The sequence below is a fragment of the Xiphophorus hellerii genome, chromosome 23 (assembly GCF_003331165.1).
Source record: "Xiphophorus hellerii strain 12219 chromosome 23, Xiphophorus_hellerii-4.1, whole genome shotgun sequence".
In the NCBI taxonomy this organism is placed as follows: domain Eukaryota; kingdom Metazoa; phylum Chordata; class Actinopteri; order Cyprinodontiformes; family Poeciliidae; genus Xiphophorus; species Xiphophorus hellerii.
The window spans coordinates 17,424,802-17,447,210 of NC_045694.1; the positions used below are offsets into that span (position 1 = coordinate 17,424,802).

The window sequence follows — 22,409 nt, forward strand, 5'->3', positions numbered from 1 at the left end:
TGTGTGAACAGTGCTGAACAAGCTGTTTTCTGTGAGATTTACACACAACAACAGATCTCAAAAATGAGGGAAGTATATGTGTTGAATCTTCTCTTTTTCTCCATAGCCAGTGTAATCTGATGATCACTGGCACATTAGGATAAATAAACTTCGCAGGTAGGCGAGCACACGTTGGTTGTTTGCGATCCTAGCAAGAACCCGTGGACTAAATGCGGGCTTGAGAAAGCGACAGTGGCATCAGAGGAGTGTCCCAGGGGAGGAAGGCAGAGGGAGATATAAAGATATATAGACACAAGGCCCACAGAGAGCACTTGAGAAAGATTCCCTCTAGAGAGGATAACTCAGAGATAAGAGAGTCATCCAGTAATGAGGAGAAAAGAGTTTTGCCTGGTGAGAGGGAGAGAAAAGAAGAGTGGATGGTAATGAAAGGAGGGCATATTGGCAAAAGTTGGATGAACTTTTTGCTTCACACACACTTTTTTCTGCTCTTTATATTCAGTCCATTGTCAGGACTATTCTTGCTAATAAATACCAGTAGATGAATGAGTTCAGGGAGCTAATCATTTCTGTCTCTTAATGTCATAGCCTACTGACTATTTCTTTTCTAAGACTCCTACTAACTACTAGATACTACTAGTTAATGCCCTATGCAGTATTTTGAAATGGTGAGTAACTGAGGAAGGTGGATTAGTCCCTGTTACAGTGCATCATCTCTCTATCTGATATTCAAGACTTGGCTAAGGGTTCTGTAACATGTTCAATCCTCTTGCTTACGATTACTTTGTTTTTATAGTTTTTGGTTTAGTTTGCTGGTTAATGTTCCCATAATTTATCATTTTCTAGTTATCTATGGAGTTTATGGCTTTTTTGCCCCATGTTAGACACAGGATCACATTGCTTTGTGTGATACTTCATATTGTTTGGGATAACTGTAGGATTAGGATATTTCTTCAGTTGACACATCTGTATTGGATGTGCAGCTGACCAATGTGTATTGTCATGCTATTATGCCAATATAGACCAAAATCTCTAAGGAATGTTTCTGAGACCCTAATCTATACTATGAAGTGATGTGATTGGTAAAAAAAATAAAAAAATTTTTCAGAAGCATGCCTTTTCTATGGCCTTCAATTCTCCACTCACTTTTAAATCAAGACACTTCTGGTAAAACATAAAACTGTGTCTCTTTCCAGCACTAGCATTCAGTTGACACCACAAGTTTACTTGCAGCAAATAAAGACAGCTAAATGTTTTTTTCTTCTTTGTCTGAAGTTAAATCACACCAAATTTCCCTTATTTTTAAATTTATTTATTTATTTTTTTGGATTAGTTAAAATTACCAAAATGTTCTATATTTGTGGCATGCCAGAAAACCTAGTGGGAACATTTTTTTCCCACTAGGAAAAGAAAAGCATTTTTTCGATGCTTTTCTTCACTTTCTTAAAATTCAGAATTTTATATCAATTGCTTTGTATGTGGGATAACTCTTTCAAACAATGTCTTCAGCTATTAACAGGCATAGCAACTTACAGTCTACAAATGGAACAGCTCATTTCACCATTGTTTAAGCCACTGATATATTCTGAGCCACTTAGCCTGACACCTATCTTTGGGCTTACTTGGTAATATTAACGTCACTGATGCAACCTGTTGGAAAATCTGAGAAAGTGGGTCATTATCGAGATCACTGTCATCAGCTCTGCCTCTTTTGCAGGCTCTTTTAGGGTGTTTTGTTAGCAGCATGCAACTCGTCAGCTGATAAAAGTTAAATTTACGTTTTAACTAGCAGTTTATGTTTTTATACGTTAAAAGCTTTCAGTGAAAAGTGCTGAATCTGACAACTGTTTGCTTATGAGAGACATACTAGGACAGCAGAGGGGTATTATACTTTAAAGAGAGACTGCACCAAATGTTGTTTGTCTTAGTTCATGGATCTGATGCAAACATCTCAGTGGTTTTAGTTTTCATTTCTATTTTAAACATTGTTTGCAACATTGCATTGAGATACGCATGGACAACTTTAACTAATTGCTTGTATTTACTGTTTTATAAAGAGCGAGTGGCTGAACCTGGCAGAATCAGAGAAGAAGGGATTCAAGCCCACTCTGCCAAGAAGACTGGACAGAACGGTGAGTTTGGGCCACATCCCTTTCAACTTCTGTGGGCATTCTTACCTTTTGTCATGTCCAAAGCTTGTATATAAAAGACACAATACTTGTATATGTGAACTTTTAATATACATCATGTCTCTGGTTTGTTTTTGTTTTATCATATGAAAAATAGCGCCAAGCTAGGGTTCATTGTCAGACATATTGAACTGGAAATAATTATTCATGTTTTTGTTCCATCACGATTGGATTATTGCAACACACTTTAAATAGGTCAAAATGTCACTACAGCAATTGTAAGTTATTCAAAATGCTGCTGCCTGACTTCTGTGAAAAATACCCCAAGTTTTCACATGTGATGCAACTACTGTTGCTTGCAGTTTGGTCTACAAAACCCAAGCCAGAACCTACTACTTCGATCTCTGATTACAACATGGCCTCGAAGACTTATAAAGTAGATAACATGCATGACGGTTCTGTCACCTGCCCTTCGCTTTGGACTCATCAGCAGCTTGTTTTGGTCCAAAGTCCAATTATTATGCTCTTCTGCAAATTGCAGCAGTTTTTACTCTTATATCACTCATCAGTGGTTTTCGTAACAGTTGTACAATTGTTCAGTACAATCCTTTGACCTCTCTTCTCATTGCGTGTATGGGAATGCTCTTACTTTCATGACTGAACCTAGCTATGAGTTCTGCTGTTGATTAAATATGTTTTCCATCCATATCACCTCCTCTAAGATGATTGTTCCCCTCTATCCATTCAGTTTTTGATGATTTGTCAGATATAGCGGCCTCCTTAGATCCATAGACATCCTTACAATGTCATTTTTTCCATGTCTGTAGGATGTGTCCACCAACATTAAATTGGTGAACACATCGATGTTGTGAAATAAAACATAATCATCCATACAATGATTATCCAATGGAATGGTCTTACCTATTAGCTTTGTTAAATTTAGTGCATGACTTTTTTTGGACAGGTAGTTTGCACATTTTGTTTCTGTTGCCAGATAATTTCATAATAGTAATTTCCTAATTTACCATACTTTGACTAATGATTCATTTTCTATCTCTTACTGTTTAACAGTTGTTTAAATTGATATGTATAAAACAGAAGATAGTTCTGTCACGTAAGCCTCCTAAAAATAAAAGCTGAATAATGCACATGTATTGTGTTCGAGCAGGTATTAAAAGCGGTTTTGAAGAAAGAAACAATGCTCTTAGCAAAACCCAACAGGATCATAGGGCGTATTTTTAAAAAGCTATGTTGTAGACCACATCTGTGTAAGTGCCAATGTGCAGAAGTGAGGTTATTATCTGTGTCTTAGTGTGCTAGGATGAAATGATTCTCCTCCTCTTTAATAAAGTTTAATTTGCCTATTAGTATTCCATCAAGCAACCAACTGGGAGACAATTTTGCATATTTGTAAGTACTCACAGAGGCTGAATTACTAAATAAATGGTAATAACTCTGAACCCACTCACGGCAGTCGTTATTTAGAAGGTATATTAAAACCATCCCTGGTAACAAAGTTTATCAGCTTTATATGAAATTCCCAATGTTTGCGTCACCTTAATATAAGGTCAGGCGACATGGGCATACCATCTTACATCAGGTTGCCACACGTAACACAACAGCCATTTTTACTATTATAAATTGTAATGCAAACTGTGTTAAGTGCCTTTCTTCATGTAAATAAAGACAAATGCATGAGGAAAAACACTTTGTACTGTAAGGTTTTGACAGACATATCAGATTACTTCCTGATGAGTAACTTTCTTATGAACTAAATAGCTTCAATTAATCAGAATTATTCATGTGCTTCATGTATTCAGGTACATATCAATCTCTGACATTTATATTATGAGCCATGCACTTTTATAAAGTTCATTCCACTTTATAAGTGGAATAGACAAATTGATCTCAAAATCAACTTGTTTATTCCTAAATAGACCGTATTTGGCCCTCTTTAAAAATGTCTTGGATACACCCAAGACATTTTGCTAAACTGAAGCCTTTTGCTAAACTGAAGCCTTTGAAATAAACATTAACTTAAGCACTGATGCCTTTAAATATATTGGATATAGTGCACTAAATTAAAACTCACTTAAAACGACACCTGGGACATCAGCACAATAATTTGTTGCACATAAAGTTTTGTCAGATACAACACATTTGTCACACTATACAGCCCTGTGTTTTTCAAGATTTGTTTTAATATAATTGCAAGGTTAGAAAAGAAGCACGTCTATTAACTGGAAACCAACTAAAGGTTGAACCGACACAAACTGTTTGCCAGGCGACAACGCGTGGTTAGAAAAAGGCCCTGGGCATTTTGGCAGACATTGTACAAGAGTGTGAGAAGAGGGCGAAAATTTTTCAGGGTAATTAAAAAGAAAAACCTTCACTTGTTGTACAGCAGCTACCCTTTTACTTCTGGCTGTTAACATGTTGCTAAAAATAACATGATCGTTATTCCTCTTCTTTAAATATATGCAAACAACATTTCAGCTACTTTAATATAAGGTCAGTTTAAAAGTTAATTAGAAGACAAATGGCAGCTAAGAAAATTGATTAAAAAAAGATTCTAAAAATGCAGGGAAAGTTGAGAAATATTCATACCAATAACTATATAACAGGATAAAAGAACAGCTTTCAAATATATTTTTGTAAGCTTCCCAATGTGAGCAATCATGAATTATTTTTGCTAGAAGCAGAAAATTGTTAAACTCGTGTGTGGGGGGGGGAGGGGTGTGTGTATTGGACAAAGACATACTTATTAAAATTTTTTTTATTCAACACAGTTTTCCATCATGTCTTCCACAGCCGGTATATCCCTACTGTTTACCTGCTGCATTAAAAGTGGCTGCCAGAAGTTTCTTTGCATTAATGTGTGACCTGAGGGTGATAACGTAGTCTCACAGGACTTAAAAATGTACCTTTGCTCAAACAAAATTTCTTTTTGAGCTCTTAAACTTATCAGAAACAAATGAAAGGGAAACACATTCCTGGAGAAATAATGTTATTCAGTGTTCAGGTTGGCTGGCAGCAATGTGACTCAAAATTAAACCCTTTCTACTTTATGCCCGTACACGCTGTGACCACCTTGCAGTCTGCTTTACCCTGCTCTGTTATCTGTGTGTGTATATGTTTCTACCTAACCAACCCTATTTCATGCATTTCCTGTTTTATTTGTACTTGCTCTCTTCTTCACTATGATGACAAAAATTGCCAACCCACTTCAGGCAACACAGGTTACCTTTGTTTAAACCGTGACAATTACCGACTTGCACCTAAAACGAGTGTCCTCTGCCAGGCGTGTTGTCCTTAAATGCATCTTTGCTCCTTTGCTTTGAAGCTGTCTTCAAAGACCACTTGATTATTTGCTGACATGGTGTCTGTCCTATTAAAATTGGTCCGCTGCAAGCAGGAGATCCACAAAGGCTCCTCTTTCAGGAACTCACACAATAAAGCATGGATGTGCAGCTGTGTGTGCATATTGGTTGTGTGGCCGTGATGAATATTCTGCTTATAACCGAGAGTCAATAGTGTCTCCCTCCAGATATTTTTCTGCCCTGAGCCACTGTGGTTTCCTTCCTGACATTCAAAATGGAACAGCCTGTTTATCTTCCCCATTCCTCAGTTACAACCACAATAATATGATTTGCTGATGGTTTCAATAATTAATTTTCTGGATGGTGAATCTCTTCCATCACCTTGTCCTCCCAGAGGCCCTGTCTGTGCTTTCATCCCTCCATCATTTGTCTCTGACATCCCTCGCCTTGGTGCCATTCTTGGGCCAAACAGCCAGACCCGGAGGAGCACTCACAAAGCGAGGAGTGAAGTGGATTTTAATCTCCTCTTGATCTGTTTGTCTTATAGCTGCCTTTTCCTCCGTCTGGGCTTCCTCAGTAGCCCCCAGGTATAAGAAGAAACACCTTTTTAATTAGTTTATCAGCCTGAAAGCAAAGTTCATTTTTCTAATAACAGTTCAGAATTTGTCCTTTGGGGATGGTTGTCAAAGCTTTTGTTTATTTAATCTCTGACTTGTTTGGCTGCCATTAAGAAAAACAGCACAGAGGGCAAACAGTGGAGAGCAATAGTTCAGTGGGGTCAACACAGAACATACGACCCGTTTCCAGCTTGGCATCAACTAATTTGAGCTCAATATCTACTCTGACAGGGCTTGTTGGCTCTTTAACCTCTCTGACTATCTTTGGTATCAAATTACTGTGTGTCATCCTGGTATATGTGCAGAATTGGAGAGCAGAGAGAACATTATTCCCCATCATATTGTTACTTTTTTAAGCGATATCATGGCTAGAGAAAGGTTAAAAAAAAGAATTAGAAGGCTAATTGACTTCTGGCTGTAATTGTGAAAGTACATTGTTTCTCACAAGTATAATGTGCTCTTTTGCCAGGGACACACCTCGAAAGCTTGTACCAGTTAGATTGTGCAGAAAGTAGCATATTTGCTCTGCTAGGTGACATTACCCAGGAACTTTTTTGTTTAGAACATTTTAATGCACATCACATTGAAAACCAATGCATGCAGAAAACGTTTTGATTCTAATCTTGCTGCAATTCATACTAAATCCATTGCTGTTTGCAACCCTGCACACTCAACATTTCTCACTCTTTGATATTTATCTAAATGATAAATGATAGAAATAGGATTAACTTGTATTTTTACCATGCCTTCTTTGGTCTTCAAATTAGGTCTCTGCCATAGCCACTGAACTAACCCTTTTAAGGATGTGGGTGTGTGTGGGAAGGTATACATGTGAACAGCTATTAGACAACCAGAACAAGTCCTCTAAATCATGAAAATTAAAATGTTTGTTCTTTTTTAATAATGTGCACATTGACTCATGAAGAAGCCACTCCATGCTGCAAATAACGATGTGAGAGGCTTTAAAACTGTGTAAACTGTATGTGTAAATTTGGACTCTTTTAGAGGAACATTTTAGCAGGACAGATTTTGAGCCTTTGCTTTTCACAGAACTATTTTGAGCAGTCTTCACATTTAAATCGTCACGTCTTCTTCAGATATTTTAAAATTTCCATGTGTTTGTCTCCCCTGTAAAGTACGGTGTTGTCAGATTGTTGTTAACTCAAACTGCCTCCTCTGGAGACGTGTTTCTGGTTTCCCTATTGGGAAAATTCTCTAAATTATTTTTTCAAACACAAATTGTCAGCAATCAACCATAAATCCTAAACACCTCAAGAATACCTTGCAAATATTTCCACAGTATGACAACTTAACAGAACAAAACATTAACATTTGTTAAAATATTTAAGTTTTTTTTTTTTTTTGGAGAAACTGTAATTAATGATATTCTGCTGACTGAAATGAACATCATGGATCACTGGCTATGCTTTAAGTTACTTTTTCACCAATTTAGGTATAGTAAGGTTCATTTTAATTTAACCACAGCAAATGTATTTGCAGTAAAATATTTTTTAGACTGTAATTTATAATTTGTTGTACCAAAAGCAATATTTTTGCATATAATTATCAAATGTCTTTTTGTATTGTAAAAGTGAAGTACAGTATGACTGGAAGAAATATCAAATCAGTTTGATGCTGGTGAAAGTGTCTCTGATTGACAGAAAGGGAAAGACAGTGTAGGAGAGATTTATTTTGTGTGCTGTAGTTGTACTGACAGATTGTAGTTAAATCTGTCAGTATAATATATTTTTGAGTTTGATTGTCATTTCATTTTTGCTAAATGCTTTAAACAATATTGTTCTTGTAAAAAAATTCATTGTTAAAATACACATTCTTTGGTGTCTGACAGGTGAAGAGCAAAAAGCTAAATTATGGATGGATGGGACAGAAACAAGAAGAGAGTATGGACAGGACAAGCTGTTTATACTTTCATTACACTGAACAATATTCTGAAATATGTAGCTTCATTCATTTAACAGTAATATTTTCATTATCTCTTTATATGACAGTTTTCACGTATTATATATCATGATGTATTTGTCACATACATATTTAAATGCACATTATTCTAGAGATTTGCGTTTACTGTAACATATGTGAAGAGTACATGTTTAATATATAGATAGGTATAGAGTGAAGCTATTATAATCCATGCATAAAAGAGTTTATGTTGAATAAAAACCTGATGTGCATGAAATGCTATTATATAACAATGTTTGGTACACAGAGAAATTTTTAAAACCTTACATATTTACACATATACTTTAACTGGACATTAGCTTGAAGGCTTTATCTTTGGTCTTCTTGTTCAGTCAGATGAATCTTATTTTTCTCAGCAGAACATTGGATGTCGGCAGCACATGTATTTTCTTTTATGCGTTTCCTGTTTTCTCCAAGCATGAGCTACCAACGAAGACGAATATTGATCTCCCCCCACAGCATTATAAAAAGAAATCTGGCCAGATGGCAGCTGGGTTGACAGCAACAGCAGAGTGTTCAAAGCAAATATTATTACAACAGTGAAAAGTACATCCGACATGCCATGGCAAAGGCAACAGAATCTTAAAGTCAAATTGCAAAAGTCATGTAGTTTGGCCATGCGGGAGCAGTTTGACAGCGAGACTCTAACGTTATGACCACTGAGAGATGATAACAACAGGGCTCATCTTGTTACAATCATTGAAATGTATCGGGTCAACATAGTTTATTTATATAGTTCCAATTCAAAAATGTCATCAAGACACTTTGCAGGGCAAACTGATATAGATCCTGCACAATTACTGTGTATGTAATTCAGTTCAAAACAAATGTAATTCATCTATCCATCAATTTTCTATAATTCTCTTATCCTTGGGTTGCCTGAGGGTGGGTGCCTAACCCCAGAGCTAAATAGGTGGGGCAAACCCTTGAAGGGGCAGTTTTCTCCTATCATAATCAAGTAACTGTTACGTTTTAGTTGTTATAAAAATGCTATATTTATATCAAATATGACTTTTAAAAAATTACTTCCAACTTTAACACGGTGAAATTAAATTAAATGAATTTAATTTAAATTAAATTTTTTTAAAGCATTTAAATTAAATGTTTGCAGCGGAAGATTAAAGGATTTCTCAAACATATATGAAAGGATCAAGGCAACACTCCAGATATATTTTTGATGCGAGAATAACATCATAACATGATGTCAAACTCAAAGAAGTCAATTTTACATAATACTGCCCCTATAAAAGGTAACCACTTCATCACAGGGCTCAGAAGGATTCAGTTAATCTCCAATCATTCAGTCAGAACCAGACCCAGCTCTGCACCGACTAATTTAATAGTGATTTACTAACAATAGAGTCAAAGTGAGATGGTCATAAAATTCCTCTTGGCAAAAACATGCATAAAAAAACTGATTTCATTAACTTGTCACTTTACAACAGCACGACCTCATAAGCAAGCATGGGGCGACAGTGGACATGCGTGCTTCCTATACTCTGAAGGATTGGGTCTCTATATAAACGGCCACAAGAGAGAGCCAAAAATATCACAAAGACTTGAGGTATTTATCGAGCCCTGCAGAGTGAAACAGACAAACCAAACAGCATTAGAATCAATCTGCTCTCAGAGGCACAACAAACACTTACTCAGCAGTAGGCTGGAGGTCAGAATAGCATGGCTCATTGATGTGAAAACTGAAAAGCTCAGCAAACTAAACACATTTCTTGAAATTAATTCAGCTTAAGTTCATGTAAAGAATGTGTCGGTCCCTTTTTAATGACCTACTTGTGTCATTTGCTCTTGTTAACTTCAGCTAAGGCTCTGCCAGGTTTTTCTATCTGGCACGCACAAGGCGCATTGATGGTGGCACGAGTGAATAAAGCCATTTCTCTTCTGTACAAATACTTTCTGTAGCACTTAAGAGCATGCTTGATTTCTCTCACCCTGGATTGTATTTTATATTAGCTGCAGAGTATAGTTTTCTTAATTTGAAAGCTACTCAGACTGGAGGTTTTCTCTTCTGCTAAGCTGTTGCAGTCAGGCCGGTATTGGAGGAAAAGGATTACAAGGCTCCATTTTCCCATCACTCTCCCACCTGTTCCACATTTTATTGTCCTGTTAACTTTTGGTACTTTGAAATGTGATAGTGGCTCACGTTCTTTCTCTCTTTTTTTTTTTTTTTGAGTATGCAGAATCTTTTGGCAACTAGTTCCCTTATTTTGCACTTGGTCATGAAATAATCTTCAAGGTACACTTAAATTAAAGTTTTATGTAACTAAAGAGTTCAACTGCCATTCTTACGTTGGCCCTTGTACTTGCATTATAAATCTTTTTAATAGTTAGATATTAAGTTTAGATTGACAATGGTATATTAAAACCATTAATTTAAGTAGGGTTTTTCATCATTCTATCAAGCTTAAAATTTTGAGTCATAACTTAAAAGTATCTTAAAAGTAAAATTAAATGTAACTTACAGACATTTGTTGCTGCTGTTGTTGTAAAATGTGACAAGAAATGTTGCCTGCTTGTAGAAGAGCTACGAAGAAATAATTTTGGTTTAATAATTTTATAACTGTTACCACAGAGGAGGGCTGAGTTGGCAGTTAAAAAACTACAATGATGGAGGAACTCTGACTGACTACAGAAGGAGGCTGAATGTTAGAACTACAGACACGGCAGAATGTTTTGGGCAATATATAACTGATTTACCCCAACCACTGTTACACATGGGATTAGTGATGACATTTAAAATGAAGCTTACTGAAAATTTCAAAATAAAAGCCTCAATATTCCTCTCAGGTTAGTGCATTTTAGCTAATAATATTAGCCTGTATTATCTTTACCTCTCAGGTTAGTGCGCTGCCTTGCGCAGCAAGGCAATGCGTTAGCATTAGCACAAATATTAGCATTTCACTTTCTTCCACTATGAGCCTTTCCGCTAACATAAGCATTTTAGCTATTTCTTATACATTAGCTATGTTTACTATACTCAATGGAGGAAGTGAATGTAAGACAGTATGCTAGTGATACCCACATGCCACTCACAGCATTCATGCTAACATTAGCATTTTGACTAATTTTAGCTTATGCATTAATTTTAACATACTGAATGTTGCAGGTCCATGTTAGTCAACATTCTTGTGATTCTCCACATGCTACTTTGTAATTTTTTAGCTTAGCTTAGCATTGATGCTAATTCTTAGCATCAGAACGCTGTGTCCAAACCGACGGGCACACTTTGGCAGGCTCCGGTTAAATTTCTTCGGGAATTTTCTAGTTTGCTCTTATTAGTTACATCTGCATTTTGAAGGGGCTTTTAAAATATTTTTAACTTAAATACTTGTTGCAGAGGTTCTACCAAACAGCTTCTATTGTATTTTGGCCTGTGCTTGTATCTTCAGAACCAAGAGGCAGTTATAGGAGCTGCCATTTCCAGTAGTTGTGTTTACTAGAAAAGAAAACGCTGCCAGCAGTACTGGATATAGCCGTACTCATGAAAGTAATGGCAGAGTTGTTGATTATTTTGGATCCCTGTACGTAATAAAAATCTATTAACTTGTTCTCAGATCCAACAACACAATCACAGCACTTTATGTTTACACATCAAAGAAGCAACAGATCTGAAAATGGTTTGACTGTTATTGCAGATATGCTTAATGGTCCTTAAAATGAACCTATCAGATAAGGCTAATTAAAGAAAAAGGACACACCAGCCTCAGTTGCGATTTCTTTATCAACCAGACATGCATATGTTGATCAGTGAGAAGGGAATAAGCATGGTGAAGCTTTTTTTTAAATGCTGCTCTGTTATCAAATCAAATTTGATGGGTAGCAGATGAAGATTTTACACAAATCAATGAAAATTTAAAAATTTTTAGGTGAGGCTTAGGGACAAAGTTTTCCTTGTCACTTGAAAGCAAATTTCTATGCAGCAAGACGAGCTAGATTTCTTGCGCCTATTGATTGATCACGCAGATGAGAATAACGTGATGCTTTAGATTAGAAGGATGAGAGGGGAATGACAGCAGATGAGAGAATCGTATTAAGGAGAGTGAAGGAGGGGTGGCAGCATGTGCTGCAGTGCTTCTGCATTACAATTGATCGACTGCTTTAACCACCAGTGCTGCTCACTGAAGCTTTAAATAGATGGATAAAACTCTCCTTTACCCAGCTCTCTGTTGGTCGCTTCTCCTCCCTGTCTCCTTGATGCCTTCCTCATCCTTTCACATTCACCTCCTCTCCCTCTCTCTTTTTTTCTTTATCGGCTCTGCTGTTTACTCTTGTTTCCTGTTTCATTTATCTCCTTTCCTGTGCTCCTTTGCCTTCAATGCTAATTTTTCTTACTGACTCCACTTATCTGTGCTTTTATTCTGCTTTCTTCTTTTCTTGTGCTGTCTCTCCCTCATCCTTACACATTCTTTCACTTTGAATTTTCATGAAATATTTTTTTAACTGATCTTTATAGCTTCTGAAGGATGTTCAAACATTTTCTTTCACCTTCAGCTCCGTCTTTTAAGTTAAGTTCTGTTAACACGAAAATTAATCGATATGGTCACAGCAGATAACCTCTCATACTCGGTCTGGTTCTGGCAAAGGAGTCAGTCTATGGCTGCTGTCGCCATATGCTTGCTCACGAAGAGCAAATGCAGCCAACTGAACCCGTCAATGAAAATGACTGGGCTTCCTTAGATGGACCACTTTTGAAATCACATTATCAGCTAATTTTGACTGTGCTGTATTGTAACCTGGACCCAGCTAGAATGGATATAAAAAACAGTTTATGTTTTGCCCCACTTTAATACTTCAAACCACCAAATAAATGTTAACGTCAGAGAAAAGTTTGCCAAATTAATACAAAATGCATTTGCATGTCATGAAGCGGGGTGAGGGTATTATGTATTTTCAATCACAAAGTTCCATTTTGCATCATAATCAGGTAATCTGCAGTTATTAAAATGTTGTGTAGCAAACATAACTTGAAAGAAATTTGACTTTGTGTCTCAGAGCTGCTGCCGCTAGTCTGTGGGAGCTGAGCGGGGCGCCGCGGGGGAGATGTGTGGATGATAAACAAATGGGATAAATTGTATAGCAATTTAATAATTTGCCCATGTTTTAGATTTTACCGTAAATATCAAGACACATTGATGGTGTGGATTTTTTCATTCAAGTTTAACACGCTGGAAGAATCTAATATTACTTAAAGAATAGATTGAACTAGGGGACAAAGAGCAAATTATTTACAGCATGTTACAGGTAAGTTAATAAAAATCCTGTTTTGAAATAGGTTATTTGCTAAATTGTTTTATCTGCAGACACAACACCATGTTTAGATCATTTTATTATGTTTTTGAGGTGTTTATACTGCAATAATACAGGATTAAAAAACAACTGGACTAAATATGAATTTTAATATTCCTAAAAAGACTCTGCTAAAACTCAACAAATCTATTCAAAACCTCTGAATCTGCTTTAGTGCTTGCACCCTTTTGCTTCTTTTTTTTTTAGTTTTGCTAGAGAGTAGTAATCCTGACTTGTCCTCCACTTCGCCTCTAACCAGATACAAGCCTCATTTTTTTCCTCAATCTTTTTGCTTTCACTTTGTCTCCTAGTTGTCTTCAGCTCTCATTTCCTCACAGCAGTAATGCCATTTTTCAGCTAAGTGAAATGAGATGGGTTTTCTCCAGTGCTAGACAGATGGAGGTGAGGACAGGTCCAAATCAGCAAGCAATTGAAGCACACTGCACCACAGACTTATCTTCTCTATGCTTCAAGGGAATATGACAGAGCAAACAGCCTTGCAGATGTGCTTTTACGTGTTTGTGCAGACTGTAAAGAGAAAATGTGTTGCTCAGTTATGATAAATATACACAACAAAGTCTCCCCTTCACCATTTTCACTCGGTTGATGGTTCCTTTTCATCACAGTTGGAAAAAAAGCGGCTTCAGATGTAGCATGTCTACAACCTAGGCGTCATCTCTAAGGTGAGAGAGGAAATTACAGCATAGGATCAAATATTGGCACAAAATCCTCTCAAGTCTGTATTTCTAGCCAGTCTGCCTCTAATAAACATAAGCAGGTTGTTTGATCAGGGTGGAAACCAGGTGATGTTCACATCCGACACCAGCAGCAGCTCAAACACAACCCATTAGGTCGCTAATGGAGTCAAGGCAGGTATCATTCCTTGATGTTAGGAGCCAGATGGTAATGACTCGTACATAACGCAGGTCTTTGATCTTTAAACTCTGTACTCGGTCTCATTTAACTTGGGCATTTTATATAATTGAGCCATTTCAGATTGCCTTCCCTGGACAGAGTTTAAAACTCACTTTGTCTTTGATCTAATTTTATCAGCATTGACATTTTGTTCAGGCCTTTGTACTTCTGTAACACATGTCTGTTAAACATTTCTGATAAAATCACTGTGATCAGCAGTGGTCATTTCACCTGCAAATGTTGGGGTACTTTCTTTTGGTTTTTAGGCCCGAGCAGCAAAGCGCTGCGAAGGCCTATTGTATCTGTGCTGTTTATTATTAGGCCCGAGCAGCAAAGCGCTGCGAAGGCCTATTGTATCTGTACTGTTTCTTATTATTAGGCCCGAGCAGCAAAGCGCTGCGAAGGCCTATTGTTTCTGTACTGTTTATTAGGCCCGAGCAGCAAAGCGCTGCGAAGGCCTATTGTATCTGTACTGTTTATTAGGCCCGAGCAGCAAAGCGCTGCGAAGGCCTATTGTATCTGTACTGTTTATTATTAGGCCCGAGCAGCAAAGCGCTGCGAAGGCCTATTGTTTCTGTACTGTTTCTTATTATTATTATTACGATTCTGCCCCCCCAAAGAGGCGCCTTTTTGGGGGCTTTATCATATTCAAAAACTCACCAAACTTGGCGGTGGCGACTAGAAAATTTAAAAATTTTGAATTTTAAGGTTGTCGCAAAAATCGCAAAAAAAATTGCTGAACGGCAGCAACTAGCAATTTTCTGTTGACACAATGGTATGAACGTACTTCATCGTAGAGACATGAAATTTGGTACACATGTAGAGCTCACCAAAAGACTCAGAACTTACATTTAATGTTATAAGCCAACTATCACAGGAAGTCAGCCATTTTGTATTGATCGTCCATTTTTTACCTCGATTTTGACGTTTACAGCCTTCGTATTTGATCGAACTCCTCCTAGGGATTTCGATTGATCGGCTTCAAACTCGGTCAGTCTGATCATAAGGCATGTTTGATTTAAAGTTATCAAATTGGTGAGTTTTGGAGCATGTTGAAGGGGGGTTAGCAGGGGTCAAAGTTCACCTACTCGCCATGAAACACGAAACTCTTATATTTCCTATACAAAAACACAGAGAGGGACCAAACTTTCATTGATTGATTGTCATCGGGTGTCCTAAAATACCCTGTGGTGAAATTATTTTTTTAGGTAGGCCACGCCCCCTGAGAACAGGAAGTGTCATGTTTTACTGTGAACGGTCGCTATCTTAGCCCTTTGACCTAATCAACATGAAACTGTGTCCAGAGACAGAAGACATGTTGGTGTGTTGAGTATTAGAACCCCGACTGGCTGCGATGAAGCAGGTGGGCGTGGCGGCGTTGCGAACGCCGTCGAATTTCGTTTGGCTCTGAATTCCACAATTTCGGGCCCAGCTGCTCCAAACTCACTAGGATGGATCCTTATCCACCCACCGACAGGAATTCATAACAAAATGTGGTGGGCGTGGCCTAATTTCTCTATAGCGACCCCTAGAGTATTTTAAATGAACAGCCCCAGGCCATGCTTTATCCTAGAATTACGAAACTTGGTACATATGTGTATCTTGTCAGGACATACAAAAAAGTCTATTAGAGCCATGGTCGAAACCCAACAGGAAGTCGGCCATTTTGTATTGAAGGTCCATTTTGGACCTCGAGTTTGACGTTTACAGCCTTTGCATTTGATCGAACTCCTCCTAGGGATTTCGATTGATCGGCTTCAAACTCGGTCAGTCTGATCATAAGGCATGTCTGATTTAAAGTTATCAAATTGGTGACTGTATGAGCTTGCTGAAGGGGGGTTAGCAGGGGTCAAAGTTCACCTACTCGCCATGAAACACGAAACTCTTATATTTCCTATACAAAAACACAGAGAGGGACCAAACTTTCATTGATTGATCGTCATCGGGTGTCCTAAAATACCCTGTGGTGAAATTATTTTTTAAGTAGGCCACGCCCCCTGAGAACAGGAAGTGTCATGTTTTACTGTGAACGGTCGCTATCTTAGCCCTTTGATCTAATCAACATGAAACAGTGTCCAGAGACAGAAAACATATTGGTGTGTTGTGGATTCCAACCCCGACTGGCTTCGATGTAGCAGGTGGGCGTGGCGGCGTTGCGAACGCCGTCGAATTTCGTTTGGCTCTGAATTCCACAGTTTCGGGGTGAGCTGCTCCAAACTCACTAGGATGGATCCTTATTGACCCGCCAACAGGAATTCATAACAAAATTTGGTGGGAGTGGCCTAATTTCTCTATATCGCCCCCTAGAATATTTCAAAAAATCAGCCCCAAGCCATGCTTTAGCTTAGAATTACGAAACTTGGTACACATGTGTATCTTGTCAGGTCGTACAAAAAAGTCTCTTGGAGCCATGCTCTAAACCCAACAGGAAGTCGGCCATTTTAGATTGAAGTTCATTTGACCTCGATTTTGACGTTTACAGCCTTCGTATTTGATCAAACTCCTCCTAGGGATTTCGATTGATCGACTTCAAACTTGGTCAGTCTGATCATAAGGCATGTCTGATTTAAAGTTATCAAATTGGTGAGTTTTGGAGCATGATGAAGGGGGGTTAGCAAGGCTCAAAGTTCCCCTGTGATCGACTGTGTAATACAAAGGGCTTTGTCATGTGTAGGGCAATGCTGCCCTCTGGTGTCGAATTACTGAAATAATGAAACTATTTCAGTAATTTCAGTAATTCGACACCAGAGGGCAGCATTGCCCTACGGAATGACAGAGTTCAATTTTGATCGACTGTGTAATACAAAGGGCTTTGTCATGTGTAGGGCAATGCTGCCCTCTGGTGTCGAATTACTGAAATAATGAAACTATTTCAGTAATTTCAGTAATTCGACACCAGAGGGCAGCATTGCCCTACGGAATGACAGTTCAATGTTGAATTATAGAGGAAAAAATTAAATAATTTGTAATTCTAACACAAAAACTGACAGAGACACCAAAGTTTGAGTTATTGATCATCCTCGGGTGTAGAATAATATCCAATGGTCAAATGATGACATCACGTAGGCCACGCCCTCTGACAACAGGAAGTCTTGTATTTTACTGTGAACGGTCGATAGCTTCTGCACCAAACTTTGCACGAGTGACCCTGGTGGGATCCTTGACGACCCTATGTCATCATATTATGACGTCATCTAAGCCCCGCCCCCTCAGAACAGGAAGTGCCGTTTTTTTACTTGGAAAGCTCCGTTTATGGCTCTCTTGACCTAATCAAGATGATTCGGATGATAAACTCTGTCAATGCTCGCTGCTGGCTGAACCGTGTGGGCGTGGCCAAATGGCGAATATCAGTCCCTCGCCATATGCATACGTTTGGCTCTTATTCAGGCATGGATCATCCGATTGGCGCCAAACTGGATATGTATGACCTTTGTTCACCTCTAAAGAGCCCAACGGGTTTGAAATGTAATTTGGCTCCACTGCGCCCCCTAAGTTAATACATGGGTTGTATCTCCTCGACGCATCGACCGATCTGCGCCAGATTTTTCGACAGTCGTCGGGCAGCGCCGCCGAACGCATTCACGCGTATCGCCCGGTGGACGGGCGGGGAAAATGCGCGACAGCTTCTGCGGCGGCTGGCGGGCGGCGGTGCTGGAAACTGCGGCGGAGCTTCCGCGGTGGGGAGCGGGCTGCGGCTCTGGAAACCGAGCGAGAGCTTCTGCGGTGGCCGGAACCCCCGCGGTGGCCAATAGGCCGGAGCGGCGCTTGCTGCGAGGGCCGCCCGAGGCTGCTTGCAGCTTTAATTATTATTCTTCCCACCTCTTCGTGGGCCTTTTTGGGGGCTTTATCATATTCAAAAACTCACCAAACTTGGCGGAAGCGACTAGGCGGTTTAAAAATTTTGAATTTTAAGGTCGTTGCAAAAATCGCAAAAAAAATTGCTCAACGGCGGCAACTAGCAATTTTCAACAGACCCATTGCTATTCACTTACTTCATCGTAGAGACTTGAAATTCGGTACAGTTGTAGAGCTCACTAAGACGCTCAGAATTTACAAGTAATGTCATAGTGCAAGTATCGCAGGAAGTCGGCCATGTTGGATTGAAGGTCCATTTCGGACCCTGATTTGGCCGTTTACAGCCTTCGTATTTGATCGAACTCCTCCTAGGGATTTCGATTGATCGGCTTCAAACTCGGTCAGTCTGATCATAAGGCATGTCTGATTTAAAGTTATCAAATTGGTGAGTTTTGGAGCATGTTGAAGGGGGGTTAGCAGGGGTCAAAGTTCACCTACACGCCATGAAACAAAAACCTCTTATATTTCCTATACAAAAACACATAGAGGGACCAAACTTTCAGTGATTGGTTGTCATCGGGTGCCCTAAAATACCCTGCAGTGAAATTTTTTTTTTATGTAGGCCACGCCCCCTGAGAGCAGGAAGTGTAATGTTTTACTGTGAACGGTCGCTATCTTAGCCCTTTGACCTAATCAACATGAAACTGTGTCCAGAGACAGAAGACATGTTGGTGTGTTGTGGATTCCAACCCCGACCGGCTGCGATGAAGCAGGTGGGCGTGGCGGCGTTGCGAACGCCATCGAATTTCGTTTGGCTCTGAATTCCACAGTTTCGGGGTGAGCTGCTCCAAACTCACTAGGATGGATCCTTATCCATCCCCGAACAGGAATCCATAGCGATATTTGGTGGGCGTGGCCTAATTTTTCTATAGCGACCCCTAGAGTATTTTAAATGAACAGCCCCAAGCCATGCTTAAACCTAGAATTACGAAACTTGGTACACATGTGTATCTTGTCGGGACGTACAAAAAAGTCTCTTAGAGCCATGCTCTAAACCCAACAGGAAGTCGGCCATTTTAGATTGAAGTTCATTTGACCTCGATTTTGACGTTTACAGCCTTTGCATTTGATCGAACTCCTCCTAGGGATTTCGATTGATCGGCTTCAAACTCGGTCAGTCTGATCATAAGGCATGTTTGATTTAAAGTTATCAAATTGGTGACTGCATGAGCTTGCTGAAGGGGGCTTACCAGGGGTCAAAGTTCACCTACTCGCCATGAAACACGAAACTCTTATATATCCTGCACAGAAACTCACAGAGATACCAAACTTTAAATTATTGATCATCATTAGGTGTCCAAAAATACCCTGTGGTCAAATGATGACATCAATTAGGCCACGCCCCCTGAGAACAGGAAGTGTCATGTTTTACTGTGAACGGTTGCTATCTTAGCCCTTTGACATAATCAATATTAAACTGTGTCCAGAGACAGAAGACATGTTGGTGTGTTGTGGATTCAAGCCCTGACTGGCTGCGATGAAGCAGCTGGCTGTGGCGGCGTGGCGAAGTGACCTGTAACGCCGATGCCATACGTTTGTTTCTAGATTCCACATATTTCGACCGAGCTGCACCAAACTTGGCCTGACTCATCCTGGTGTGATGCCTGACAATGCTATGTCATCATATTATGACGTCATCTAAGCCCCGCCCCCTCAGAATGAATTAGAGAGATCTTCTGTGTAATTACATAATAAACAGTCCATGTTCGTTGTTTGTAGGGCAATGCTGCCCTCTGCTGCCCACTGAAATAGTTTCATTATTTCAGTAATTCGACACCAGAGGGCAGCATTGCCCTACGGAATGACAGTTCTATGTTGAATTAAAGAGGAAAAAATTAAATAATTTGTAATTCTAACACAAAAACTGACAGAGACACCAAAGTTTGAGTTATTGATCATCCTCGGGTGTAGAATAATATCCAATGGTCAAATGATGACATCACGTAGGCCACGCCCTCTGACAACAGGAAGTCTTGTATTTTACTGTGAACGGTCGATAGCTTCTGCACCAAACTTTGCACGAGTGACCCTGGTGGGATCCTTGACGACCCTATGTCATCATATTATGATGTCATCTAAGCCCCGCCCCCTCGGAACAGGAAGTGCCGTTTTTTTCCTTGGAAAGCTCTGTTTATGGCTCTCTTGACCTAATCACGATGATTCGGATGATAAACTCTGTCAATGCTCGCTGCTGGCTGAACCGTGTGGGCGTGGCCAAACGGCGAATATCAGTCCCTCGCCATATACATACGTTTGGCTCTAATTCACACATGGATCATCCGATTGGCGCCAAAATGGATATGTATGACCTTTGTTGACCTCTAAAGAGCCCAACGGGTTTGAGATGTAATCTGGCTCCACTGCGCCCCCTAAGTTAATTCATCGGCCGTATCTCCTCGACGCATCGACCGATCTGCACCAGATTTTTCGACAGTCGTCGGGGAGCGCCGCCGAACGCATTCACGCCTGTCGCCCGGTGGACGGGCGGGGAAAACGCGCGACAGCTTCTGCGGCGGCTAGCGGGCGGCGATGCTGGAAACTGCGGCAGAGCTTCCGCGGTGGGGAGCGGGCTGCGGCTCTGGAAAACGCGCGAGAGCTTCTGCGGTGGCCGGAACCCCCGCGGTGGCCAATAGGCCGGAGCGGCGCTTGCTGCGAGGGCCGCCCGAGGCTGCTTGCAGCTTTAATTAGGCCCGAGCAGCAAAGCGCTGCGAAGGCCTATTGTATCTGTACTGTTTATTATTATTATTATTATTATTATTCTTATTTTTCTGCCCCCCTAAAGAGGCGCCTTTTTGGGGGCTTTATCATATTCAAAAACTCACCAAACTTGGCGGTCGCGACTAGAAAAATTCAAAATTTTGAATTTTAAGGTTGTCACAAAAATCGCAAAAAAAATTGCTCAACGGCGGCAACTAGCAATTTTCTGTTGACACAATGGTATGAACGTACTTCATCGTAGAGACATGAAATTTGGTACACTTGTAGAGCTCACCAAAAGACTCAGAACTTACATTTAATGTTATAAGCCAACTATCACAGGAAGTCGGCCATTTTGCATTGAAAGTCCATTTTTTACCTCGATTTTGACGTTTACAGCCTTCGTATTTGATCGAACTCCTCCTAGGGATTTTGATGGATCGGCTTCAAACTTGGTCAGTCTGATCATAAGGCATGTCTGATTTAAAGTTATCAAATTGGTGAGTTTTGGAGCATGTTGAAGGGGGGTTAGCAGGGGTCAAAGTTCACCTACTCGCCATGAAACACGAAACTCTTATATTTCCTATACAAAAACACAGAGAGGGACCAAACTTTCATTGATTGATTGTCATCGGGTGTCCTAAAATACCCTGTGGTGAAATTATTTTTTTAAGTAGGCCACGCCCCCTGAGAACAGGAAGTGTCATGTTTTACTGTGAACGGTCGCTATCTTAGCCCTTTGACCTAATCAACATGAAACTGTGTCCAGAGACAGAAGACATGTTGGTGTGTTGAGTATTCCAACCCCGACCGGCTGCGATGAAGCAGGTGGGCGTGGCGGCGTTGCGAACGCCGTCGAATTTCGTTTGGCTCTGAATTCCACAATTTCGGGCCCAGCTGCTTCAAACTCACTAGGATGGATCCTTGTACACCCACCGACAGGAATTCATAACAAAATTTGGTGGGCGTGGCCTAATTTCTCTATATCGACCCCTAGAGTATTTTAAATGAACAGCCCCATGCCATGCTTTATCCTAGAATTACGAAACTTGGTACACATGTGTATCTTGTCAGGACGTACAAAAAAGTCTCATGGAGCCATGCTCTAAACCCAACAGGAAGTCGGCCATTTTAGATTGAAGTTCATTTGACCTCGATTTTGACGTTTACAGCCTTTGTATTTGATCGAACTCCTCCTAGGGATTTCGATTGATCGACTTCAAACTTGGTCAGTCTGATCACAAGGCATGTTTGATTTAAAGTTATCAAATTGGTGACTGTAGGAGCTTGCTGAAGGGGGGTTACCAGGGGTCAAAGTTCACCTACTCGCCATGAAACACGAAACTCTTATATTTCCTATACAAAAACACATAGAGGGACCAAACTTTTTGGGATTGATCGTCATCGGGTGTCCTAAAATACCCTGTGGTGAAATTATTTTTTTACGTAGGCCACGCCCCCTGAGAACAGGAAGTGTCATGTTTTACTGTGAACGGTCGCTATCTTAGCCCTTTGACCTAATCAACATGAAACTGTGTCCAGAGACAGAAGACATGTTGGTGTGTTGTGGATTCCAACCCCGACCGGCTGCGATGAAG

The 22,409-nt window shown here is 39.8% G+C and overlaps 1 protein-coding gene across 1 annotated transcript in view; it reads left to right on the top strand.

Annotated features, from left to right (window-relative positions):
- Positions 1–22,409, top strand: part of spock1 (SPARC (osteonectin), cwcv and kazal like domains proteoglycan 1) — a 193,269-nt gene that overhangs the window by 77,547 nt on the left and 93,313 nt on the right. The window contains 1 exon segment of the mRNA XM_032555366.1: positions 2,055–2,129. Within this exon segment, the coding sequence (XP_032411257.1) occupies positions 2,055–2,129 (75 nt within the window).